This window comes from Manacus vitellinus, unplaced genomic scaffold, assembly GCF_001715985.3.
Source record: "Manacus vitellinus isolate BGI_N305 unplaced genomic scaffold, ASM171598v3 scaffold_9_pilon, whole genome shotgun sequence".
Taxonomy (NCBI): domain Eukaryota; kingdom Metazoa; phylum Chordata; class Aves; order Passeriformes; family Pipridae; genus Manacus; species Manacus vitellinus.
The window spans coordinates 15902443-15926780 of record NW_021940917.1 but is presented as its reverse complement, the minus strand read 5'-3'; the positions used below and the strand labels follow the sequence as shown (position 1 = coordinate 15926780).

The 24338-nt window shown below is 39.8% G+C and overlaps 2 protein-coding genes across 8 annotated transcripts in view; one reads left to right on the top strand and one right to left on the bottom strand.

Annotated features, from left to right (window-relative positions):
- Positions 1 to 24338, top strand: part of IDUA (iduronidase alpha-L-) — a 45622-nt gene that overhangs the window by 5391 nt on the left and 15893 nt on the right. The window contains exon 1 of one of the 2 annotated variants that reach the window (XM_025896460.2): positions 23771 to 23917. The exons of the other annotated variant lie outside the window; for it this stretch is intronic. The gene's annotated coding sequence lies outside the window, so the exon portion shown is untranslated. Of the gene's footprint in view, positions 1 to 23770; positions 23918 to 24338 lie in introns of those variants that run through there. 2 annotated transcript variants of the gene reach the window in all.
- Positions 391 to 24338, bottom strand: part of SLC26A1 (solute carrier family 26 member 1) — a 37020-nt gene continuing 13072 nt past the window's right edge. The window contains exons 3-8 of one of the 6 annotated variants that reach the window (XM_025896456.2): positions 18769 to 18874; positions 17139 to 17343; positions 16303 to 16347; positions 13903 to 13982; positions 6678 to 7326; positions 391 to 5291 (exon numbers count right to left, since the gene is read on the bottom strand). In XM_025896456.2, coding sequence (XP_025752241.1) covers positions 3771 to 5291; positions 6678 to 7298 — 2142 coding nt within the window. In that variant the 5' untranslated portion in view covers positions 7299 to 7326; positions 13903 to 13982; positions 16303 to 16347; positions 17139 to 17343; positions 18769 to 18874 and the 3' untranslated portion in view covers positions 391 to 3770. Of the gene's footprint in view, positions 5292 to 6677; positions 7327 to 7749; positions 7817 to 13902; positions 14772 to 16302; positions 16348 to 17138; positions 17344 to 18768; positions 18875 to 24338 lie in introns of those variants that run through there. The other 5 variants (XM_025896457.2, XM_025896458.2, XM_025896459.2 and 2 more) reach the window with 5 other exon arrangements.

Here is a 24338-nt window from a genome sequence, read left to right as displayed (position 1 = left end):
GTTATGTCGTGGGGTCAGTGAGTAGAGAAGACTTCATGGAATGTGAAAATGGGCGCTTGACTGAAGAGGAACACTTAGAGAAAACAGAGGACTCGGAGGTGCCACCTCTGTGGAGTCCTAACAGATAGAGGCTTTGCTTTTGCTCACAGTTGTACCATCATCAAAAAGGGGTCATAAATGTTTCTCCCGAGAAGCAGATGTGCTCAAATAAAAGACTGCCACCTTCCCCTTCTCACTTCTGTAGTGGTCTTTCTCATTATGTCTTCTAATCCCCCAATGCCAAGTGCATCCCTTCATTTTCTAGTACAGGAAGCCCACCTCTTTATCTTTTTCTTTATTCTGAGTTAGCCCATTATTTCACCACCTGTGAAAGGATACCACAAGATAAACTGTTTTCAGAGAACTGCTAGTTTTATTTTCCAGCCAAAAGCACACATTTGTCTCTTGGTCTTGTGGTGTAGAAGTATTCATGATTATTGGGAAACCCAAGATGTTTTTCAGGGACTGGACAGTTTCCATGTTGTTAGTTACCAGTGCCAATAAACAGAGCTGTTTTGACACCTAAACCACACATTCTTGCCATGCTGCACTAGTCAACAGGACAGTTTGAGCTGAAGATTCCCAACTCCTTGCCCAGCTCTAAGGGGGACACACAGTCCACAAGTTAAGAACCCTTTTCCGTTCTTATGTAGCAGTACTAAAATCTGTTTGATACATGATACATGATAAATCACAAGGCATCACAGTGAACAAAAATACAGTCATTCTATATGAAGCATATAACATTTCCTAAAAGGCATATAACAATCTTTATTTCAACAGTATTAATATTAACATAGTTGGAATTACAAGACCATCCCCAGCTCCTCTGCAAGTCACCATACTTAATCTCTGGTAGATTGGGAGAGAAGACAATCAGCAGTTTTTGTTAATTTTCAGTCTTCATGTCCTTCATCTTGGTATAACACAGTATAGCAAACATAAATGTGCTAGAAAAAGGTTTGCTTTTTAAATTAACTTTTACATACTCCTTAGAAATAATTCAGAGTCTCCCAACATCCCTACAGCATATCACTGAAGTTGTTTCCCTGCTGTGTTTGACATTGTCCAACACAGCTTGATTGTGAGCCAGTTCTGCTAGTAAACCCAAACCAGAAAATTGTTTCTATGGTTTCTTCTGATCAGTAGTTTCTTTCTTTGTAGTAAAAGTCCTAAAGCTTACTCTCTCTTATGTGTAGCCAAGTTTCTTAGCTTAGGTATCCTTTTGTACCATTCCTACAATAAATATGATGAAAAAGAGACTTCTGACTCTTAATTTCTCAGCCTCTCTTCATTTTTCTCTGGAGACTGTTGCAAGAATACACCTTCCATTAGAACCTCTTTTTTTTTTTCTCTTTTAAAATGAGATTAATCTAGAGTTAAGGGTATCTTTTGCAATTTTTTTCTTTATGTTCTGGATTGGTGGATTGATCCATAAAACTAAAAAATATCTGGATTGCTAGGATGTTTTATTTGACTTCGAACGACAGCTTGTTTTGGCACAGCAGCCTAGGAGTGTCTGTACTGATACTGTGTGGTATTAACTCCTCATGCTTGCCGCAAGCAGGACCTTAAGAGAGGTATTTCCTGATCAAAGAATGGTTACACAAAGCAATATTTTTTCCTTGGGCTCATTTCTTTTTAGAATAGAAAATCTAGGCATACCAAGTCAGCAGTTTAAATAATAATGTAAGTGAATTGTTTGATGACATGAAAATGCTGCCAATGATCAATCCTTTAATCTTGTGACATTTCTGGCAGGTTTTACTGCTCTGGCCTTCTTAACAGGAATGAGTTCATGAAAATGTCAGTATTGAATCAGCTAATACCGTGCTATTCTCAATCCCTGTGAAGACATTTTTTTGAATTTATTTTTTTATCTTTTGGTAAAGCACTACTTTTCCTTTAACAAAATACTTGTTCTTGAGAGCCAGACAGTGCCTGGGGCACCCGGAGAGCCTCAGTTTGAGTGTTCTTTCTTTCAGAGATCTAAAAAGTTGAAACAAGCAAGTCACATATTGTGTTGACCTGACTTCTTTTTTTTTTTTAATGTCACAGCAAAGAAATAACTTCTGCATACTTGGAAGCTCTGTTTCTAGAGCTTCTACATGGACTCTGTTTCTAGAGTCTGCTAATTGTAAGAGGCACAGCTGTGATAGAATTTCCTTCTGTGCTTGGTGCTATATGAACCAGCCATGATTAATGAGAGAGACAGGGCAGCTCTCCTACCTTTTGTGCAGGTAATTATAAACTTGAGTGGAGGACATTCTGCCTGTGCCATGAACCAGAACACTGTGTACTAACTGTGTTAAAATCAAAATCCAAAGCTATGCTTATTTGTAATAAAAAGAATATGCATATATAACAAAACAACTGACACTGGCAGTATCATACGACATAAAGCACAATGAACAGCAGTTAAGGTAAATTATTATAGAAGGTGACTAGACCTGGAAAACATGGTCTAATGGACCTCAAATCAAAGACTAATATGATAGGAGGAAAAAAAAACAAAGCAAAACAAACAAAACCCCACAACATCTGTAGTATGTACAAACAGTGGTGGAATTTTTCCAACATACGAGGATCACAAGTTACAAAGCGTTGCTCCCTTTACTTGGCCCAGGTATGTTACTTGTAATACTTCATTAGCATTGCATCAGAGAAGACCAGCCAGGCAGTTCTGACTGACCTATCAATCCCCTTGTAGGCAACTCACAGATTTACCTTCCCACCCTACCCTATTTGCTCCTATTTTTCTTTGAACCCAGGCAGGCATTTGTAGGAAGAAGGTGACGTACTGCATCACGGTTCTGAGGTTTTATGTTTGGTGATCCTTATGTATCCCTGAATTAGAGTTGCATCTGCCCACCAGAGGCAACTTATTTTTACAGGACGGTGGTACAGCTACCTGGGTAGTTTTGTGACTGTAAGTTAAAGCCATTCGTTTTCCCTAATCCTGTTTATCCTCTTACTGGTTACGAAATCTTGCGTCAAGCATGTTTCTTCTGGCATCATTAGGGGTATCACAGCCTTCAGCAACTGATTACCACAGATTTAAGCTAATAAAACAACCAACTCCAGCAGCGATTTTTGGAAATGGTCGTTTTGAGAGGAACCTGTGATGAATCACAATTTCTTCTCCTGTGGCAGGTTATGTTATTAAGCCTGTGTAATCGAGGAGGAGAGACATGCTACATTCTACAATATTTTATACATTTTATTTGTGTGCAAACAGTGGGAGTTGTTTAGGAGCACATCTGGAATGATGGAAGGGGCAGGGCCTTGCAAGCCAGAATTTAAACCATTACATGTCCAGGATGCTGGATTGATTGCATTTTCATGGGAATGGCTTAACCCTCTTAACACAAACCGGACATTAAACCCCTGGGAGAGCCAGGTGACACTGGGCTGACCATGAGCACAACAGTCTCATGACATACATGTTGGGTCATAAGTGATCATGGTACAAGGGACAAGCCAATCCCAAAATTCCTTACTACACATCACCTGCATTTTAAAGTGAAGGTGCAGGTGATAATCTGACCTGTTCCATGCTTGTCCTGGACTGCATCCTCAGTGGCTGTTCTGCATGGCATCTGACAAACAGTGGAGCTCTTCAGGGGAGAATGGCTTGTACACAGCCAATAGTGTGTCTGATAATTTACCTATTGCAAATTGCCCCACTGCATCTGTTGCTTTTGTGGTGAATTGTCAAGGAAGCCATAGGGTTAAACTGAGCAATCTGCTGGAAGCTTTTGGTCTTTTGCAAACAGCACAGCATTATGTATACTGTAGAACAGCATTTCCTGCATACTTCCAAAATCTCTTCCAAAGTAACCTCCTCTTTTCAGAGAGTCTATCACTGAGGGATTGCAGCAAGCCAGGAGAACAGAAATGTTTAAGTTCTTGTAGTCTTTCAGGATTTCCTTTAGGGTATTAACTCCAGTGGTGTCCAAAAATGAGATGGAAGAGCAATCTACAACAAGGGCTTGGAAATCAATTTGCTTAGGAACTAGTTGCAAAGTGGTTTCTCCGATGCCCAGTCCATTAGCAGTTCTGTGATTTCCCTTTTGCAGATGCTGCTTTTCCTTCTTCTCATATTTCTTCCTTCTAGCAGCTTCTAGATTAGGATCTAAGTTGGTCAATCTGTACAGAGACTTTAGGAAATAGTTTTTATTTGCATAGTAAAGTGGACCCTCAAAACGAAATATTTTGACCTTTGGAACAGTAGTGAGATTTTCATATTCTAAGTCATCCTCATAAAAGCCTGTGTCTTGGATCTGACCAAGCAGGGCTGTCCGTGGCCGCTGTGTCCGAACAACAATGCATAACATGGAGAAAACCATGCCAACCAACAACCCTATTTCTGTGCTGACCAAGGCAGAGGCAGACACAGTAATGACCCAAACAAACGTGTCCACCTTATTCACGTGGTACCGTGCTGGCACATCTCTGAACTTCCTCAGGGCTCCTCGGAGGCTGACAATAATGATACAAGCCAGGACACACTTCTGCAAGGAGTAGAAGAGAGGTGCCAGGAAGAGCAGCACCAGCAAAACCACCATTGCACTAATTACTCCAGAGACTTGAGTCTGGCAGCCTGTAGATGTTTTGACGAGGGTTTTTGCCAGAGCTGCACTGGTTGCAAAAGAGTGGAAAAAAGAAGGAATGATGTTGCAGAACCCCACAGCAAACATCTCCTGATTGGCTCGGATGGTGTAAGCATATTTCTTTGCACACATTTCGGAAAGGGACACAGTGAAGGCAAAGCTGACTAGGGCAAGAGGCAAAGCATCTACGGCGACTCGGAGCATTAAGTTGAACTGTGGTACCTTTGGAGGAATAAATCCTGTTGGAATAGCTCCAGAAACGCTGGATGCATAGACTTCATTTAACTTCCCGTAGTGTGACACCAGTGTTGCCACAACAATAACTACCAGCTCTGTGGGAAGAGGAAATTTCAGTTTGTGCTTATACCGATCTCCCAGTTCCTTCGCAGTGACCAGCACCACGATACAAATGGCACTTGTGATGACATCACAAAGGTTGGCCTGAGAAATGTTCCGGAAAATGTTAATCCAGGTAATAACAAGCATCCCATGCCCTTGGCTACGTGGAATTTTTATTCCAATCAGATATTTCACTTGAGCTGTTAAAATGGTTAAGGAAGCACCGGTTGCAAAGCCGTCTAGTACCGACTCAGATAGGTACATAGATACAAAACCCAGACGGAAAATCCCCATTAGAACCTGAGGAAACACAGAAAAAGAAAAGAAAAAAATACATGAGCTGTAACTGTTGCTGCAAATAATTAAGCACAGATGGGAGAGAACTAGCTGGAGGCCCATAGCACTTGGCTATTTCAGTCTTAAAACAGGAATTATCCCTTATTGTTTCCAGTCTGCTTTTAAAACATGTGATTCCCTTTACTGTTGTGGGACCCTACAAATCCAAGAGGTGAATGACGAGTTTGAGACAGGGTCAGTCAAACACTGGTCTGAGGTGACTCCACTGAAGTGGCTCGTCTGAATTTTGTTTCTTATGCAAAAGAGTAGTGGATCCAAAATGCTTCTGTTATACCAAAGCAAATTTTCTCTTTTTCAGTCTTAAAGTGAATAAAGTTAAAATGTACAGCCTTTGTGCTGTAAACAGAACTTGAATGACAACAAGTAAGATCCCTACTTTAGGTGTTGTATTAAACAGCTTTTAATTTTAGCCTGGTGAACAGAAGGGAAGTGGAGCACAGACAGCCTTTGTGGCATGCCTAAAGTCAGAAGAGGCAGAAGTGCTCACAGACTCTCCCATATCTCAGGATACTGTTCCTAACTAATTCCTTCTCCTTTCTTAGATGGCTTTGAAAATATAGCTTCACAAGGGCATTTTTTTTTCTCATAAATGTGATCTGAAATTTCTTAGTAAACGGGGAGATAACTAGTTCTTTCTTAATTCATATATATATTATATATATATTATATATATATATATACAGTTAATAGGTTAAGTATGTTCCTGATGCTTCCTTCTGTGTTCTCTTGATATCCTTGTGATGGGCAGCGTGTTGGCAAGTCTCAAAGAGTCCAGCACAGCCATTATCTGAAAAGTAGGCTAGTCAATCTATTTCTCCTCTTGTCCTTTCTGCTTTTGAATTATCTTTGCACAGCAGTTTGGTAGAACATAACCCCTCCTAGCAAAACACTGAGTCACACATTGTGAACCTGTAGAATGAGTATGTCTGCACCTTTGTTAAAATATCGAGGGAAACAGAATTACTTCTTCATTGTTGAAGTACACAGTTACCTAGAAATTTCCCTCATAATAAGACCTGTAGTGGGAGTCATGGTCCCGTGAAAAGCAACAAGGCCAAAAGGCAGTAGAGTATCAAAACAATGTTAATGGTCTTGCAGAAGACTCTTGTTTTGTCTGTGCTTGCTAGTAGCTAAGAAAAACTGCCCGTCTCATGCTTTCTCTGAGTTGCATACAGTTAGTCTTCCTGGAGAAAACAGTCCAAGGTGCACATACATTCAAGTGAACTGGTACCGTATCTCTCACTGAAAGAGGGTCAAGCCGAAGCTTAGGTCATACAAAGAAGCTTTAGGAACTTCATACCTTGCCTCTGGATGGCAGCAACCACTTACCTGATACACTCCAGCCATGAACGTCAGGGCTGTAGCAATGCCGATAGCGTAGCATTCTTTCCCGCACTCAGCATTTATCCCCGCAATTGTAAGGTTGAAGGCAGTTGTGTTGGACAGACTGTCATTCTGCAGAGAGCCATCACCCAAGGCTGGTGGGGCATCATCATTCAAGTCAAACCCAGCCAAGAGAAGTTCTCGGTCCACAACTTGTCCTACCATTAAGCTTATCAAGCTGAAAATGCCAACTGATACATGACGGGATGTCCCCATTAAGAAATAGATGATGTTGGCGAAGAATGACGTGTAAAGACTATAAATGGGCTTCAGACCTGCCAGCAGTGAGTATGCAATTGCTTGAGGCACCAAAATGATCCCAATCACTAACCCAGACATAATATCCCCCCAAATGTATTCTTTGCACTGGTACTTGGGAAGCCATCGTAAAACAGGAAAGAAATCCATAACAAAGTTCTTCAGCTTCTGTGGGGTGCAGGAGCAGCTCTTTCTCAGCTTAGCTAGCATGACTTGTTTCCTGCTTATCTTCACATGTGTCTTTCTTTCCATGATAAAGAAGGAAGAGGTGCTGTTTTCCATTCTGGTAGCCTCGAGTTGTCTTTCCATTGTCCCAGTTTACTTCATTTACGTGTTCCTGCAATGTGAAGAAATCATCTGTTAGGTTGCAATTCATCAAGTTTTTTTTTAGCACAGATGCTTTAATGCTAACAGTCTGTCACCAGATTTTGCTTTTAAGGAAGCATCATCCCAAGAAGCACACTATCATAGGGCTACAGTGGCATGTAACACTAAGAAATAAATCTGCAGATTGAGCCCTTTCTTGCAGGCATTAAAGAGTACGTTCAATTTAATCCAGTTTGTTTTACCAAGGAAAAATGGGGTTAAATTAGTAATGTCTTTGTTCAACAAAGATTTCCATCATCTCTCCCAAGTGTTCCATCACGAAGATCTCTGTGAGCAGAAGCAGCAATTTATGGTGTGAAATAAATGTGCTAGTGAGGTAGGTTATAGTCTTTCTGATAGTGAGCGCATCTTGTAGTCACGATTTGTAACTCACATGTGGTATAATGATCTGCCACTGCAGCTGTTGTCAATGCGCAGGAGAAAAATGTTGCTAGTAGAACCTGTAAAGCAGAGTTTTCTGAAGAGCCACAGTTTAGTCTTGTGCAAAAATTTGTACACAAGCCATTGATGGACTCTTTGTAGTTGCTGCTTAACACCAGCTTGTTGAATTGTAGATTGGTTTGATGTGCAGTTTCTGTTACTCAGCATCTCCTCACAAATATCACTTCAGCAACATATGGACCATGCACCATGATGGAATCTGTTACCGTTGCAGAAGAGCACTGCATGTTAGTGTTTTCAGGTTTAAACACAGTTACCCTAGTTTTGCTCTCTGGAAATAAGGTATAACAAATAATTGTGTGTACAGCAGAACAAAACAGGCAGTGCTTCCTATAATTCTGCGTGTTAGTTTTCTAATACACAATGAAAACTAATCTACTAATACACAATGAAAACTAAACTAGGGAATCTGCATTCCCTAGATGGTGGTATTTCTGGTGTCTCTTGCCTCAATGGACAGAATCTTTTCTCCAGACTCAACCTCTGCATGTTTACTCAATTGTCAAATTAGGTTGAAATTAGCTTAGTGCATTCATTAATCATTTTGGGGGTAGGTTCGGGACACAACTGAGAGGCAAAAGATGCAAGTGCCCTAACTTACATAGCTAAAAAGGTAAAAATAGGAGCAGACAGGAGGAAAATATCAAACAGACTATGCCAGGTAGCAGATCTTGTCTTCTGGTTTGCGGTGGAAAGAAAGAACCAACTTCCAAGAGTGGATCACTGTACGTGAGTAGCGAGATAAGGAATGACTCATTGACCTAGATGCACATGGCATGTGCTAGTACAATAGTATGCGGAATGTCAAAGCAGACCTTCTCCAAACCCAGCCTCTCCCAGGGTCATAAACAGGCAGGATCCCTGCAGCAGAGCTTTTTGGTGCCAGGAGTGACATTGCAATAATGTCAAAGCTTGTCTTCACTTACAACAAAAACCTGTTTCTTTCCCCTTAAATATCCAGAGACAGAAGCCATACCCATCAGTTTCCTAAAATCTGAAGTACACTCACTGGCACAGTACTCTGTTGGTATATTTTAATGATTTTAACAGTTAATAGTAAGTTTAGACTCTAGTGACAGAAGACATCATTGTCTGTGTGTAAATTTCATATATTTTTGTTGTTGTTGTTAAGAAGAGTATTTTGATTTGTTGATGTTTGGTATCACCCAGTTAAAGCGTAGAATTCAAAGCTGAGAAAAAGCAAAGGGTTTGCGAGTCCAACTGGAAGGGTAATTGATAAGCAAAAGAATAGATTGTCAACAGCCTGTAAGCTTTCTATCTTGAGCAGTCCAAATAGAGAGTGGCGTATTAGAAAGCCTTTTGTCTATCCTGCTTAGAAATTTTTTTCAGTATTTTAATAATTATGTTTTGCCAGCAAATTGATAATAATAGGAAGATAATTACCTGTAACTAGTGCAGAAATCTGAAACAAGTTCCCAGATATTATTGTAAATGATACAGTGTGATTTATAAGGCCATGCAAAATTTCATCACAACTTGAAGCAGGATGTTTTGGTGTTATAGATAGATAGCTGATTTATAATTTGATAAAAGGCAGAAAAGAGGTTCTTGTTAGAGACTCGTGGACTGAGTGTCCGAGTTGAAAAGTAGTTTAGATATATTTTAAAAAATCAGTAGATTTCTGTCCATCCCAATTACATAAAACCATTTTTAGCTCCCACTGTATAAATTCCTTTTTGTTTGTAAGTAAGGTTTATTTCTATCATAAGGAAACATTAATTACAATTTAGTGTAATTATTTAGAAAGATCAAAATCTATTTTTTATCAATGCCAAGTTTACTTTAGACCCTAATGTACTGCATGATTATGCTAGGACATATCCTAGCATATTCTTGTCCTACTTGGACAGGAAATGGGTTGGATCTAGTCTTTATTAGAATGCAAATGTGAGAGAAAAGATAGAATAAGTTACAACAGCAAGAGAAGAACTTAAAAGCATATGAATAAAGTTTACCAAACACAGAATGCTAGCAAGTGTAATAAAGACGCTCATTTTTAAGATGCAAAAACCCAATACTTCCTGTCTTACCTAAATTAGTTTGGAGAATGAGAGTCTTGTGTGTGAGGACAGCAAGTCCTTATTCAAATGCCATTCACTTCTTACAGCCAAATGAAGTCAGAGTGCCAAGAAATAAGTACTGTGCCCTTCCTTGCTTTACAAACTTAAAAGCTAGTGGGCAGTTCAATATTCAATGAGTGTTTTTTATAGGCTACATAAAGATTACATCAGCTTCTGTACACAAGGCTCACATATTTAATTGCACAGTTCCTGTCTGCCTCTCTCTAAACTCATACAATTTACCTGGGAGTAATTTGGTGTTTACAAAAAAAACCCATTGAAATTCACACACGTGTATTGTTTCTGCAGCTTCCTGAGGGATGGTAGTGATTTTTAATACGTAAGATTATTGGAATATAATTTCTATGGATATCTATTAAGAGGTCTTGTTTATGAATGATAATTTAGTAATATATCTTAGCTATACTGCCTTACTTATACTGCTACTTACAGTAGCTTTTGACAAAACACCACTAACCAAAAGAAAAAACCCAAACCCGAAACCTAGTGCAATAAAACATGTATCTTTTGAGTTCAGGCTGACAGGAGGTCATTTTCTTCAATTCTTTTTTCTCCTGAAAGGAAGGATTTCCTTCCTGTAAATAGTTGTTTATTGTGCTATATATGCTTTAAGACTCCATGCCAAATGAATATGGTAGCTGTAAAACACTCAGCTCTAAACCTAGATTGGCTTCCAGAAACTGTTAATATTTAAAGTTTCTTTGTTGCTTTTAGAACATAGTAAAGTCACACCAAATAATGGGAGGGACATTGTTATCAGCAACCCATTTTTCAGCTGTGTAACCCAAGACTGTGATGTCTGTAGCTCAGTAATAACTTAGTTGCTTCACCTAAAGGAAATGAGATTCCGCCTTAGCTGCGTGCTTTCCTCTGTGCATTTGTGCAATTTAGCAGAGCTAAATTATTGCTGCCATCTCCAAAGACAGAGTGATGGAGAGGAGATCTGTCTGCTCCTGTGCATGTGAGTAAACTTCAGCTTTCTGATTTTAGCACTGAGATACAACACCAGCCTTCCAAAGTGGTAATACTTGAGCGATATGCAGGAGCCCTAGGGGTGTCAGTGAATGGATTCCTTTATTGGATCACCAAACTGACCCATTTTCAGCTTAGGCTATACTAGGTGGTTCATAAGAAAGAGGCAACCTCTATTTCAGTCTCACTTTCCCCCTCCAGAACTTCACAGAACGTAATGTTTGCATTTTATGCAAGCGAAGTCTTCCCGTTGCTTGCTGAAAGAGCTGTTCTTAGCAGGGATGTGGAGGTGAAGCAGCACATAGCACAGAACGTCTCAGTTCATGGCGTCTGACTTTGGTGTTGGAACATCGTGAACTGCTCAAAGCAAGTGAAAGTTTACTTGTGTGCTCATTCGTGTGCAGGTACAACATCCATACAGTTACAACGAAAATAGTATTGGTTATTTTTGCTTGTATTTCGACGTTTGGAGTCTTCGCAGTTGAGTTCTTTTCAAGTTTCCCTTGACCATATGAGCAAAAACAATTGAGCAGAACCACTGTCTGAACCACTCGTTCTTTCAGATTAAATGCACTGATTTTATCTTGTGAAAAAGAGAAACAAAGCCAAGAACCACTCAAGACAGACAAACTACCAGCTTTCCAGCTGGCCTTAGTCCCACCTTTCTGCCTGTCTTTTCACCAGTGACCTGACCAAATCTCTCTGCAGGGGAAGAAACATTCATCACAGTATGTTCTGTGGAATTTCTCTTTGCAAGCAGTTTCTGCTGGTACATAAAAACTGTTTTGACTGGATGAGTTGTTCTTTGTGAAACAGCACAAACCAAAAAAACTTTATTCTTTTGCATCCTTTTGTCTCCCCAACCTGTTTGTCCACCAGAAAATCCGAATCTGTATCTCTAGAAAGTCCAAGAGGGAATAAACTGAGCCAGGATGAGCCTGACTCTTTATGCTAAGGAGATCTCTTAAATGCTGTATGTGGGACAGAAGTCAGACAGTATCACAACTCTATACTAGAATTGCTCACTCTTGCTAAAACAGTGATTCCAAGTGTAAGTGGAATAAAGTCCTTTAAAGAGTTTGAGCCAAGTGATGCTTACAGTTTCCTTCATGTTTGAACTATGAAAAATCATCTTCAAACTAATGTGGTTAGAGCAGGTTTTGTATTTATAAACTGAAGTTTAATTGTATTTTTGTTACATAAATTACAGAAAAAACATAAGACACATCAGTTCAGTTAAATATTTGCTTGAAAACACTTGTAGATGTTGAGTCAAACTGTTCATGTTTCTTATCAGAAACATTTTCTGTCTGTAAGAAACCTTTCTTGGTCTCTAATGGCTGTTATTACCTTACTTTTCTGGTTTTGAGCATTGACAAAATTTAAAAAAAGTCCCTGGTTAGCCACACTTATGGTGCATAGATTCAATATACAGAGCTGTGTTATGCTTGCAAACCACATTTTTTTTCAGAGGAAGGTACCTGGAAACTCTACCCCAGTGCACTCTGACCCTTTATGGTGGCATAAAAACCTGAGCCAGCAATTGGTGCTTTGGACATATTTGAACAGATGCAGGGAGGACATTTAGCTCGTGGGACCTGACTAGTCTGAAATAAAATCCCCTGAGTTGCATATAATATAATACAATACTTCTTTAGCACCTACTACTTTGATTTATTAATCTGTTTTTGTTCTGCCTGATTCCTTAGAAATGTCAACATAACCTTTAAGTTTTAGAAGCGATCAAGTGATAAAACAAAGCACTTTTAGACTAATCCAAAAATGAAAGAGGAAAAAACATTACAGCTTAGTGGTCTTGAGGAGTTAGGAAAGCCAGAACAACTCCTCTGCAAATTAAAACTGCTATACTAAGGGGAGATTTGTTCTGAGAGTCAAGTGGTCTTTTAGATTTGTGTATTTCTAATTAAAATCTCCAGTTCCCAACTTTTAATTCCAATTAGAAATTGGTCTGGGATTTGCCAGACAGATTAGGCTTTTTTTAAAAAATGCTTGCATTCACTGGCAGCTGAGATTCAATTCTTATTTTCCCAAAGATTCTCAGTTCATTATACCAGTAAGATAGCAGCCACCAACATGTAATAACCCCACAGCTGATGAGCAGGCTACAGTGGAACTCACACAGTCAGCCAGCACCTGTTGTTAAGGCTGGCCCATCAGACCATCTTTGGGAATGATCATACCTTGCCAAATAAATGATCAGCTAGTTTCATTGGTTCTGCAGAGACTCGTTTTGTTCAAGGATTCCAAAAACCTGCTGGTCAAAATATTGACATGCAGTTGAGGGCAAGACAACATTATTCTTCTGGAGAGTCCTAGGACATGACCACTAAAAGGGCACTTTCTGTGGAATCAAAAAACATTCCTAAAAATCGGACTTCTTGCTTTTGGAAAGGCAGCTGTTCCAAAGAGAAAGTGTGGGGTTTTTATAAAAAATCTTTCAAGACAGCTTTTCAAGACCTGGGTTGTCATTCACAAAGTTAAATACTAAGCTCTGTTTTGTGCCCTCTGGTTTTGCTGGACATTGTTTAGCCATATTAGGATGTTGCAGAGAACACCAAATTGATATACCATTCTTATGTTTATTCCTGTTGCCTCCCCTGGCATCTTAGGGTTACTACATGCAATGAGGACAGTATTTTGGAAATCATCTTTCATACTTAATCACTAAGAAAATTCTCACTTTTAATATTTTGAGAAGCAAATAAGCCTCATACATGCCATTTTCTTGAATATAAGTAAAAACTAGACAAGTGGCCGGTCTTGAACTCTTAGACCAGGGTTGCAGGAAAGATAACTGCCATACCATTTTCAGCTGACTGCAGGTTTTACAAACTTATAAGCAATATTTATGAACAGCAATGTAATGACAAAAAAAACCCCAACACCGGTGTGCAAAGAAAGTGAAAAGAGGCAGTTTCACACCTTTGAAAACAGGCAAAGAACAAATAAACCTGAGTTCAGAGGTGTGGGAAGGGAGACAAGTCTCTTACCTGGATAGCTTTTTGACAGGAGTGTATCACCTCTGTTTTTGCACATTGGAATGAATGAAAGTCTTCAGTCAGGCACTGCTCTATTTGCATAAAGGATAATTATTAGCTAAATAGCTCCTCAAGGTAAGAACGGGTAGTTATGGAATCTTGAGCTTGCTGCTTGGTAGTGTGTTGTCACTTGTATCTCTCTGTGAACTTGTATATATATGTAGCACTAGCTGAGGATTTGAGTTTAAATAATGTGTAAGATTATTAATTAACTAACACTGATCCAAAAATTATGCTGAGTTAAGGCTAACACATCTCTGACCTTTGAAGCTACTTCTCATCTGAGATTTGATTTGGTTTATGCATCTGCGTGTAGCATTAGCTTTTGATTTTACATATTCAAGGTGTATGAAGAGAACTGCAGTCTTGCTTGAGTGCACTTTGCAGGCTGGAATAAGTACTGTTCTGCTCAGTGCATAGAGTGGGACTGCTAGAGGTCAGAGTTCCATTCCTGCATGTCAGCGCATTCAGATCACAAGATCTGTTGCTTCTGTAAAATGTAGGCAGATCAGAGGACAAAGATTGACTTTCTGTTCATTCTTGTGAGGTATATAAATGACCAAGTCCCCTCTCAGTTACCTTGGCTCTTTGGATAGGTGCAGACTATCCAAATGACAAATAAACATCCATCTCCTCCTCTCAACAAAGGTGATATGTAATGTTTAATGATTACTAAGCAGTGCAGATTAACAGGTTGGGCACAAGGCCACAGCTCACAGGAACTGTACTACAAGCTAAGATGTGAGAACACATGCATGTCTTTCAGCCAAGGAAGAAAACGAGCATGCATGCTATAAGAATCTGAGATGGGAGTTGCAGGGCCTAAAAAACACTGTGTTACTGGCTTGCAGTGGGTTGCAGTGCACAAGCATGATTACAGAAGGCCAGATTCCAACACTGTCCTTTATCCCAGTGCAGAAGGTTGTTTTCTGCTCTTTAAAAATAAAAAGGAAACATAAAAATGAGGGAAATGAAAAGTCAAAACACACGTAAGAGAGGAATGGAAAGGGAAGCACATCTCACCTCTGTGATGTTAAATTAGTCATGGCTTCTTAAAACTGCTGGCTGTTACCAGGAACTCAAACTTGGTGGCAGTAGTTGTGACATACTAATACCAAAATCTTAAGAAGGTAATTCCAATCTTAGTAAAACCTTGTTTCATGCCTTCTTATAGAAAGCCTTTCAAGCAGTCCTGTCCCTTTGCCATTGCTAAGGTAGCTCTTAATAAAAGGGGGAAGCAATGGTACACTTACTCTGCATAATGAATTTTTGCACACTGGTCACCAAGATAGTGTGTTTCTTTGGTCTTGTGCACTACAGGATGGAAAATGTCTCCACTGACATTCTTCTGTTACTTTCATTTCAGCCTTGTGGTATTTCTTCTTAAAGAAGACTTAAACTCAAGTGTCTCATATTTGTCCTTTCATCCATTTTACTGCCTAATTCCTAGAACCAAGAGTTATTTTCTCTAATAACCTCTTAAAATGTGCATGCCATTTACTTCAGTACCAAAATAAGCTTGCCCACTCCATTCTCCTTTATGTTTCCAATATTTGGAGGGTCTGCAGTTTCTGGTATTTGCAATGCTGGAATTTGCAGAATAATTGGGTTTTCCCCCATGTAACAATTCTGAGACCTCTCTGCATTTCTCCAACAGCACTTTTCCCAATATCAGGCTCCTGAGAGAGAGGAGGATATTATGATATCATTATCACTTGACTCCTACCATATAGAGTTGGTCGTAACTGTTTTGCCTCAGGTTACCCTAAAAGTAACACTTTCTGAAAATCTAAAAGAAAGAAATTTCAAATTATAATTTTGAAATATGTGAACATTCTTTAGACACAGCACCATAAAAGTCAGGCTAAATATCTCTGGACAGGACAGTTCTGCATAGGGAAAAAAAATTACTATGTGAAACAATCTCTCATTCTACCCCTAGGAGTTGTGAAAATAATATAGTTTTGAAGAAATTACATTTTATGATGAACAAGCTTTACTTAACATACAGAAGTACTGACAGAACATTCATCAGTGAATTATGGAGATGGGAGCTCACACTCCATTGCATAAAGTCATTCATCAAAGCTTCAGCGCAGCACAAATTCTGAGTGGGCTGTTCCTGGCATCCTGGTTGAATTCCACTGACACTAAAGAAAAAGGACTAAGTTCTAAAAGTACTGTCTTTCCATGTCTAATGCTCAAGTGTGCAACAATGGTAATTGGCCAAAATAACCAAAAGACATATTGCAATGAAACACCTATCTCTAAGAATAGGAACTGTGTTAGAGAAATGATAACCATTGGCTGGTAATTGTGAGTTTACAGATGATTTTCCTTTGTGTGACTTACTATTTATCCTTATGAACAGATGCACAATCTTAACTGGATTAAGAACTGCAAAAGATTAAAAGCAAAATCAAACAGAGGTATTTATGAAAGAAATATTAGAAAGAAATAAAATGTATTTGTGGACACACTTAACTGAGGATTTTAGATTATTTCAGAAAATTTATGACATTACTACATACAATTCATATCAGGTAACCTGATTATGTACTTTAAAAAATAATGCTAAATTAGTCACACAGGGAAAGTTAATCTTAGAACAATAAAATTGTAGTTAAAATTGTTTGCTTATTGGGCCACAACCAATAACATCAAATCTTCAAAAGTGTATATTCTAAACGTAGTAGCCTTGTTTTTCCTTCTGTGCACGTCTGAAGTTCATAAATTCTGTGAATTAAAAATCTTAAGCCTAATGCCCGCATTATTTAAAATGCCCTCAGGCCTCAATTAGTCTGTAATTTACCTTGATATCATAGTGACCAGGTGTGTGCTTAAAAAAAAGCATTCATTTGGTTGCTATTTAATAGGAAAGATGGGCACACTGAAAGTAATCATCCACTCTTTTTAAATCCTGTATGCGCTCCACCTAACATTCCTTCTGTACCCGTGGCAAGTGTCCAGTGCAGCTTGAAATGATGTATATGTGGGGAAAGACATATTACTGGTTTTTTTAAAATGAAAAAAGTTTTATGTAGTCTCTGCTGTAGGAGAAACTCCGAGATCTGCGAAGTTCAGTGCACATTTATGTATTCAAAACTGAGTAAAATAAAATCTCCTTCACTGTGCATCCCTCTATCTGTTTCCCACTACAAACACAGAACCAATGGAAAAGCACTTACCAAAGACACAGAATAGCTGCCGTAGTTCCACAACAGTTTTTCTATCAGCACTCAGTAGCACAGTACCTCAGGAGCACAGCTTTCTAGAAGAGTAGATTAGAAATTGTATCATGATCCAGTCTGGGTCTTTCCAATTCGTTATCAGTCCAAGGGTGTTTACAGTGTGATAACATAAATAAATAGTAGTACTGGAGAAATCTTTGTCCTGTAGTGGGTAATCACAGGTAAAAGATAAAGTTTTAATCATTATACATTACAGGCGCTACTGGTAGTCTCTGACTTCTTATTCACCCCTACTATTCAGCTTTAATAAAACCAGTTGTACTGTGTAGACCTCAAACAGAAATGCAGTGCTGACTTATCTTTTAACAGTTTCACGAGTTTTGAACGCTTACTTCAGTTGGCTGAAAAATTACTCCATGTGTTAAATGAAATTAGGGCAGGTGGTGCTTAGAACTGTCCTTAGACTCAGTTGTCCATGATCGTGAATTAAGTCCTTTGAAAAAGGATTTTTATTAAATTAAATCATGGAGGGGGCTTAGCTAATAAATCTTACATTTAGGAAGACTTTACATGCCATCAACTGACATTGAGTGTAAAATGTCTGACTTTTTCTGCCTCATAAACAAAACTGCCAGTTGTTTCATCCCTAAACAGCCAGAACTGTGGAACCGAAGCCTGCATAATGATGAGTATGAACATTGCTACTCATATTTGTAAATCTTAGAGGCAAATTTAATGTAGCAAGGATAGTCTCTCTTTACAGAAAATAAAGATGTGATCATGAAGGAGTCATAATAACAGAAGCATGAAATGAAAACAGTTAAGTCAAGTATGTACCCCGGAGGCTCATTACTGAAGGTGCAGTAGGAGGCTGTGTGCTTGAATTAGAATGCTGCATGTGTATAGAGAACAGTTCTGCTGCTGCTTGGAAAGAAAAGTCCACTGCCTGCTTTCCCAGGCAATGCCAAAAGGAGTTATGTACTTGAAGCAAGCTAGTTTTAGTATTTGATCATAATTTCTCCTCCTTGTGTGTCTGAAAAGTCACCCTTCAGTCTTAATTATGGATTTAGTTACCCTATCCCTTCCTTTCAAAACTTTTGCATAGAGGTGACATTATTTGGAATTCCATCATCAAGAACAACATAAAACCACAATGAATATTTTACTTGTAGCCAATTTATGCTGAAGGAAATAATTTTCATATATCAGATTTCATCAGAAAGGTGTCCTCTAGCAGCCCAGCTCATGTACCATGACAGAACCTTTCTTTCAGTCACTTGCAGAGCCTTTAAATTTGTAGTGAAGAAGCAGCCAAAAAGCATTTTCTGCTTCTGGATTCATCTTACCATTATTTATTAGTTCCCTTTAAAAAAGAATGTGAACGTAACATCTCAACAAGGGATGACAGGGTGTCACAACACTGAATTGTCCATGCCTAGGTGATCTCATTGCCTATGCTCGCATGTCTAGAGAGGCCAGATATTAAAATAGCTTATGCCTTTGCCTAAATTGCTTCTGTAGCCTGTTCCCTCTTTTGCCTCTTGAATTTGTTTTAAAGGAGGAGGAGGATGGTATAGGGGGGAGAAGAGATGCAACAGTCTAACCACATTTTCCGAGGCTAACTCACCTCAGCACAGGAAGCTGTTGGTGCTTTGTCTGCCTCTCTCTCTCTCTCTTTCCCCCACACACAGCACGTTCATTGCTGAAAGAAGGACTATGCTCACAAAAGCAGGCTGGGTAAGAAATGGAAAATGATAGGCCATGATTAGCATCGGCTTGAAAACATCCATTGTTTGCTCACACTGCTGTGCCTGTGAATTTTAGCCAGATCACAGCAAGGATTTTGTGAGTTGCTTTGAAAGGTGAAGCTCAAACAATGCTGATTTCAAAGAGGAAAGAAGCTTATTAAGATGCTGTATAAATCAAAGTCAATTCTATTTTTATGCTTTTAAAAAAATAAAAAGATTCAGCTGGATGCGCAGCCTCCTGGCTGGCCTGTAGAAGAGGCAGTGATTTCCAGTAAATAACAGACGATGCATTCTCCATTTTTGAAGCCAGTTCGTTCCTAAACCACAGAGATTCATGCCCGTCCTCCTTTTTGCGCACGTACCGCGCTGACTGGTCCTGTGGATGGATTAACTGTGACAAGCTGTGACATCAGCAAGGGCTGGGTGTTGCCTGGCTGTGTGGTTTTGTAATGCATCCTCCCACTGCTGCTGGGCTGACTCATTCACGTTATAGGGTGAGTGAATTACGGGTAGCGTGAGCCAGCACAGACCGAAGTCTTCGGCGTTGCACTTCCGTGCAGAAGCTGTGCCGTAATCGTAAAGCAAGCAGATTTTCAGTCCCTGCTTACACGAATGTTACAGCTGAGGAGCAGATGCAGAAAAATATTAAAGCTAGTAAATGAACACGGAAGTGTTAAAATATGCCCATTCTTTAGTGTGAGTGCAGTAACTAGTCTTTGGCCTTTGAAAAAGCCTCTGAATTAGGTTTTTGGTTGGCAAAGCGTGTGTAAAAAGCACAGGCGGTGTTTTGCCTGGGGACCACCGGGGAGGAAGAATCAGTCTTCACTGGCCTGCAAAAGATCAAGTGATCATGGTTATTTTGGGATGTGGGGATTTCACAGATAGGAGCAGATTTGCTTTACCTGATCATAGGAAGCAAGAGCGAGTGGAGCAAGAATGTGGTAGAAGCAGCTCTAGTGTGAATGTGTATTATATTGTTAGTTTCCACTCAATTCAGAAGGGGGAAGTGTTTTTTATTAATAACTTGGGAGCTTACTGATTTCTGAGTTATTTATTAATGATCTTGTACTTAAACCTGAAATACCAGACAAGTAGGATTTTTGGTTGACATTGAGGAATCCTGGTGAGAACTGCCAAGAATTCAGCCTCTGGAAAGGTGAATGCTAGTAAGGGCTATTCTGCCCTCCACATTTCCATAGTGCTCACAGTCCCTTAGGAATCTTCTTTTAAGGTTCAGAGGTTTTTAAAGTACTCAGCAGAACAAGAAGCTTATGTAGACAATTGGTGGGTTTGGAGCAAACAAGGTCTTTTTAACAGCATGGACTTTAAACTGGCTTCATTTCATTACTCATAGCTGCAAAAAAACCCCAAGGAGGCAGGATCCTTTTGTGTTATAAGAGGTACTTGGAGGACAACAAGTTGCCGTCTTGGAAAAAGTAAACTTGCTGACATTTTCTGTCCAGAGGTTTTGACCTTCATTTTGTAGATGCTTATGTGCTTCCCTGTCCATTCAACAGCCTATTCTCCTGGCTAAAAAATGAGATGGATACTTCTGAAGACAGTTCCTTCTGGAGAACCTAGGAGCAGCAAGAATTTGAACTGACATAGATAATTATTGTTGTGGGAACGTTTGGGAAGTTTACTGTTGTTTGTTTCCAGTGAGCATTTTGGCTTTGGAGCTTCTCTCCAGCTTAGGTGAGCGCTTGTGCCTGTTCTGGATTCTAGAAAGGTGGTAAGCAAATCCTTGGGACACTGTATCCAAGGATGCTGCCAATAGTAGTCACTTACTGCAAGAACTTCATTTAGTCTTGAGACGGGGAATTAAATTATCATACATATTTACACTCAACAGAACAACAGTGACTGTGTTACCATTGGTCCACATCCTGGACCTGGACACCATGGACAAGAGAGTGTATGTTTGCAGGAAGCCCCTTACAGGGGGTGGACAAAAGTGGTCTAAGCATCTCTGTTGAATGAATAGTGGTATGTAATACAATCTCTGTCTCAGACACCATAGCAGGGTAGTATCTTAGGCTGCACTTTCACTACTCTAAGAAAACCTTCTGTGGAGCAGGGTCTTTTTTAAGCCACTTTTTTTAGGTGGCTCCATCATGGAGTCCACCTTCCAAGTCTGAGGTTTGGCCAATAGCCTGCTGAAAAATTTTACTTACTCTGCAGGTGCCAGTTGCACCTCTCCCCTGCCAGTGCCAGTTTTTCTGTCTCTATTTCTTGGCTACATTTGCAACTAGGCCATCAGTCTTTCCAAGCAGAAGCTCCCAAAAGAGGATGTAAGGAATCTCTGTTGCTGTGGGAGTGGTGTTAGCCAGCCACTATGGCCTGTCTACCAGAAGAGAGGCTGTTCTCAAACACTGTTGAAAGCAAGCTAGATTATGTTAGCTTTTGATGTGCGTGCTAACTGTGTTCACCAGAAATACGAAAAGGAGACCACACCATCTGAGTGAGATTGTCAGGATGAGAAAGGTACTGCTGCAATATATAGGTCTTTCCTGATCATTTCAGTCCTAGGCTGTCTTCAACAGAACAACTCTGTTGAGAGTAACCCTACATGTTACCTTTCAGTTCCTAAACAGGCTGAGATCTGCTGACAGGGGTCAGCCACAGGCTTCAATCCCAGGAAATTTTGTTCAGTACATTACAATAAAAGTATAATATATATAAAAGTTAGCCTGACATTATCAGAGATTCAGTACTTGACTGAAGATCACCTGGAGTGGAAACACTCCCTGCCTGTGTTTTTCTTGCTCTCTTCTCTGTAGATAAGATATTTGGTTCAATGTCTGTGTGTGCACTTGTTTTCCAGGGCATGCAACTCTTCCTCTGGACAGGATGAATCCAGGGTAGAAGAGAAGCAGCAGATGCTGGGCACAGGGGGGGAGTTATAGCTGTAGGCTAAGGAGTAATGTCCACAGCTGTGCTAACTGGAGCAGATCTGGCTGCCATGGAAAGTGTTGACAGCTAAAGATAGCTCACCCCTGCCCTCCCAAGAAATTAAGTTTGTGAACTGGAATAGGCTGAAAGTGGCATGCATAAGAAGCACAACGTGATTATCTTACAACAGTTCGGCATAGCAAACTATGCCTCTGAAAAGAAAATACTGGAAAAAACATACTGCAGTAATAGGAGGCAGTGAAAAGCTGTTAACATGGGCCTGTAGCCTTTGATTCAGCAAGGACTGCCCACAAAGCAAGCCTTTCCAAGGAAGAGAGAAGAAGATTTTGTGACAACCAGTGGACAGCACTCTGTACTCATCACTGCTCTTCGTATTCACACCATCATTGTTGCTCCCAAGAGGTAGCACATACAAATGTGTCTGGAACTGAGACCATGCAAGGACTGGGAAGACACCTCACCAGCAGGCAGAAGTGTCTGGAGTTTAGCAGCCTCAGACCTGGTGCTTGTGAGAGCATTGGTGCCAGGATGCCAATAAATGTGCTTTAGTGTCGTTTGTAATGACTGATGATGAAAAAGGTCCATCTGGCAAGTCTCACAGAAAAATCCCAAATGAGGAACAGTTGAAAACTGTTGAAAGTTGAAACATAGGACAGTGTTTGCTGCTTCACATCCAAAAAACCCAACAGCAAACAATGAACAATCCCAATCTGACAAGCACTCAAATGAAATTACAGGCACATAGCCTTCTGCGTGTTTGTAAATGAAGACAGCGATGTCTAGAAACCATGACATAAGGACAGAGAGGTTGAAAGAAGAGCAGGCAAAAAAAAGACTCTAAAAATCTCTGAGCTTGCAACCAAGGGCCCTTTGGTATACAATGGTGCGCCAGCAGGTTACAGAATCACAGAATATGCTGAGTTGGAAGGGACCCACAAGGATCATTGAGTCCAACCCTTAGCCCTGCACGGGACCATCCCTGACAGTCACATGGCATGGAAACGTCAAATGAATTTACCCTGGGTCAGGGATCTGCCTTGTCACATGCCTCTAACAGTTTTGATCTGGTCTTCAGTGTTCTAGAATTGTCTTTAGATTGCTCCTGGTAACAACCTGACAGTTGAGCCAAGCTGTGCCCCAAGTGCAACAGTCAGCATGGCTTCCAGCCACTGTGTGGCAGGGAAATTCTAGCAATACTATATATGTTATAAAAAACCCATCCATCTCACATCAGAAATGTAGTATGGGTAAGGATAAGATCAAAATTTGAGGAAGTGTCAATCCTATCAGTCCAGTTTTATTAATGGGAGCATACTGTCTTGTCCATTTGCAAGGCAAAAGAGATTCATACAAAATGACAGATCAGCCAAAGGACATAAGAAGTCCTACACTTACACACATAAGATAAGATCTCATGTACCATCACTTCATTCATGGTTGGCAGTGGCATTCTGTTTTAAATGTTTTACTTAATTGATAGAGTAGGAAAAATGTAGATGTGCTGGGGTCTTAAGTGTACGTATATCAGATGGAAAGTTTTATTTATCCATAGATTTTCACACAGTACTGGAGTCAGGAAGACCCTAGTTCTTTTGCTATTATCTAAATGGCGTTATTAAGTTTTTACAAGACCACGTAGTTAATCATTGTTATGCACACTGACTGTAAGTGTGCATGTAAGCAAATATTTCAATAGAACACAGGGTACAACTGGAAATAGTTAATGGATCTGAGGGAGCTTAGCTAGCTTTTGCAAGAAAATATTTGTCTCTGAACTTTGGAATAGGACTGTCAAGACTTTTTAAAAAATATCTGTCTAAGCCAAAAAAAACCCCTATTTTCAGATGGTCATTCTGTAGTTCAACAGTGATTTCTAAAATACTTTTATGGATACGAAAGCAAATATCTTTCTGCTATTTGCTTCTTTTACAGCTGCACCATTTGGGCAGGGACTGTAAGCCCATCAGTGGCTGCATACATAACAATTTCTGTCATGACCATTTCTGTTATACTTTAAAAGAGAAAAGCCTGCTTTAGGTCTTCGGTAAAAGAGTGTGACCTGCTGGGGCTAGGACTGTGTGCTTTGATACAGGATATATGGAGCTGGTACAGTGGGTATGGCTTATGTTATATTTATTTTGCCTGTCCTGTTTTCCTCTTCTAGATCACGGCTGGAGATTTTTTCTCTTCAGATTGCACAGATACTTTATTTATTCTCTCTGCAATTCTGTCAGCCCTTCTTAATTCTCTGGGCATTTGTGGTTGCTATTACAGTTTCTTTACTGAAACCTTTCCCTGGCAAGAAAGCGCAGAGGAAGAGCCTCAATCAAAGAGGCTTAGAAACACGGGAAGGCACAGAAAGAAACAATTTATGAATCTCAGCACAGAGCCCAGCATTGCTTTAAGAGCTCTGTTGATGGCCCCATTCTCACATCTCATCCTGATCAGTTGCAAGAGCTGTAGGTGATTGTCTCTCCCCATTCCCCCATACCTAAAACATTGCGTCTGCAGTTCACTTGTACAGCTTTCCACCCAA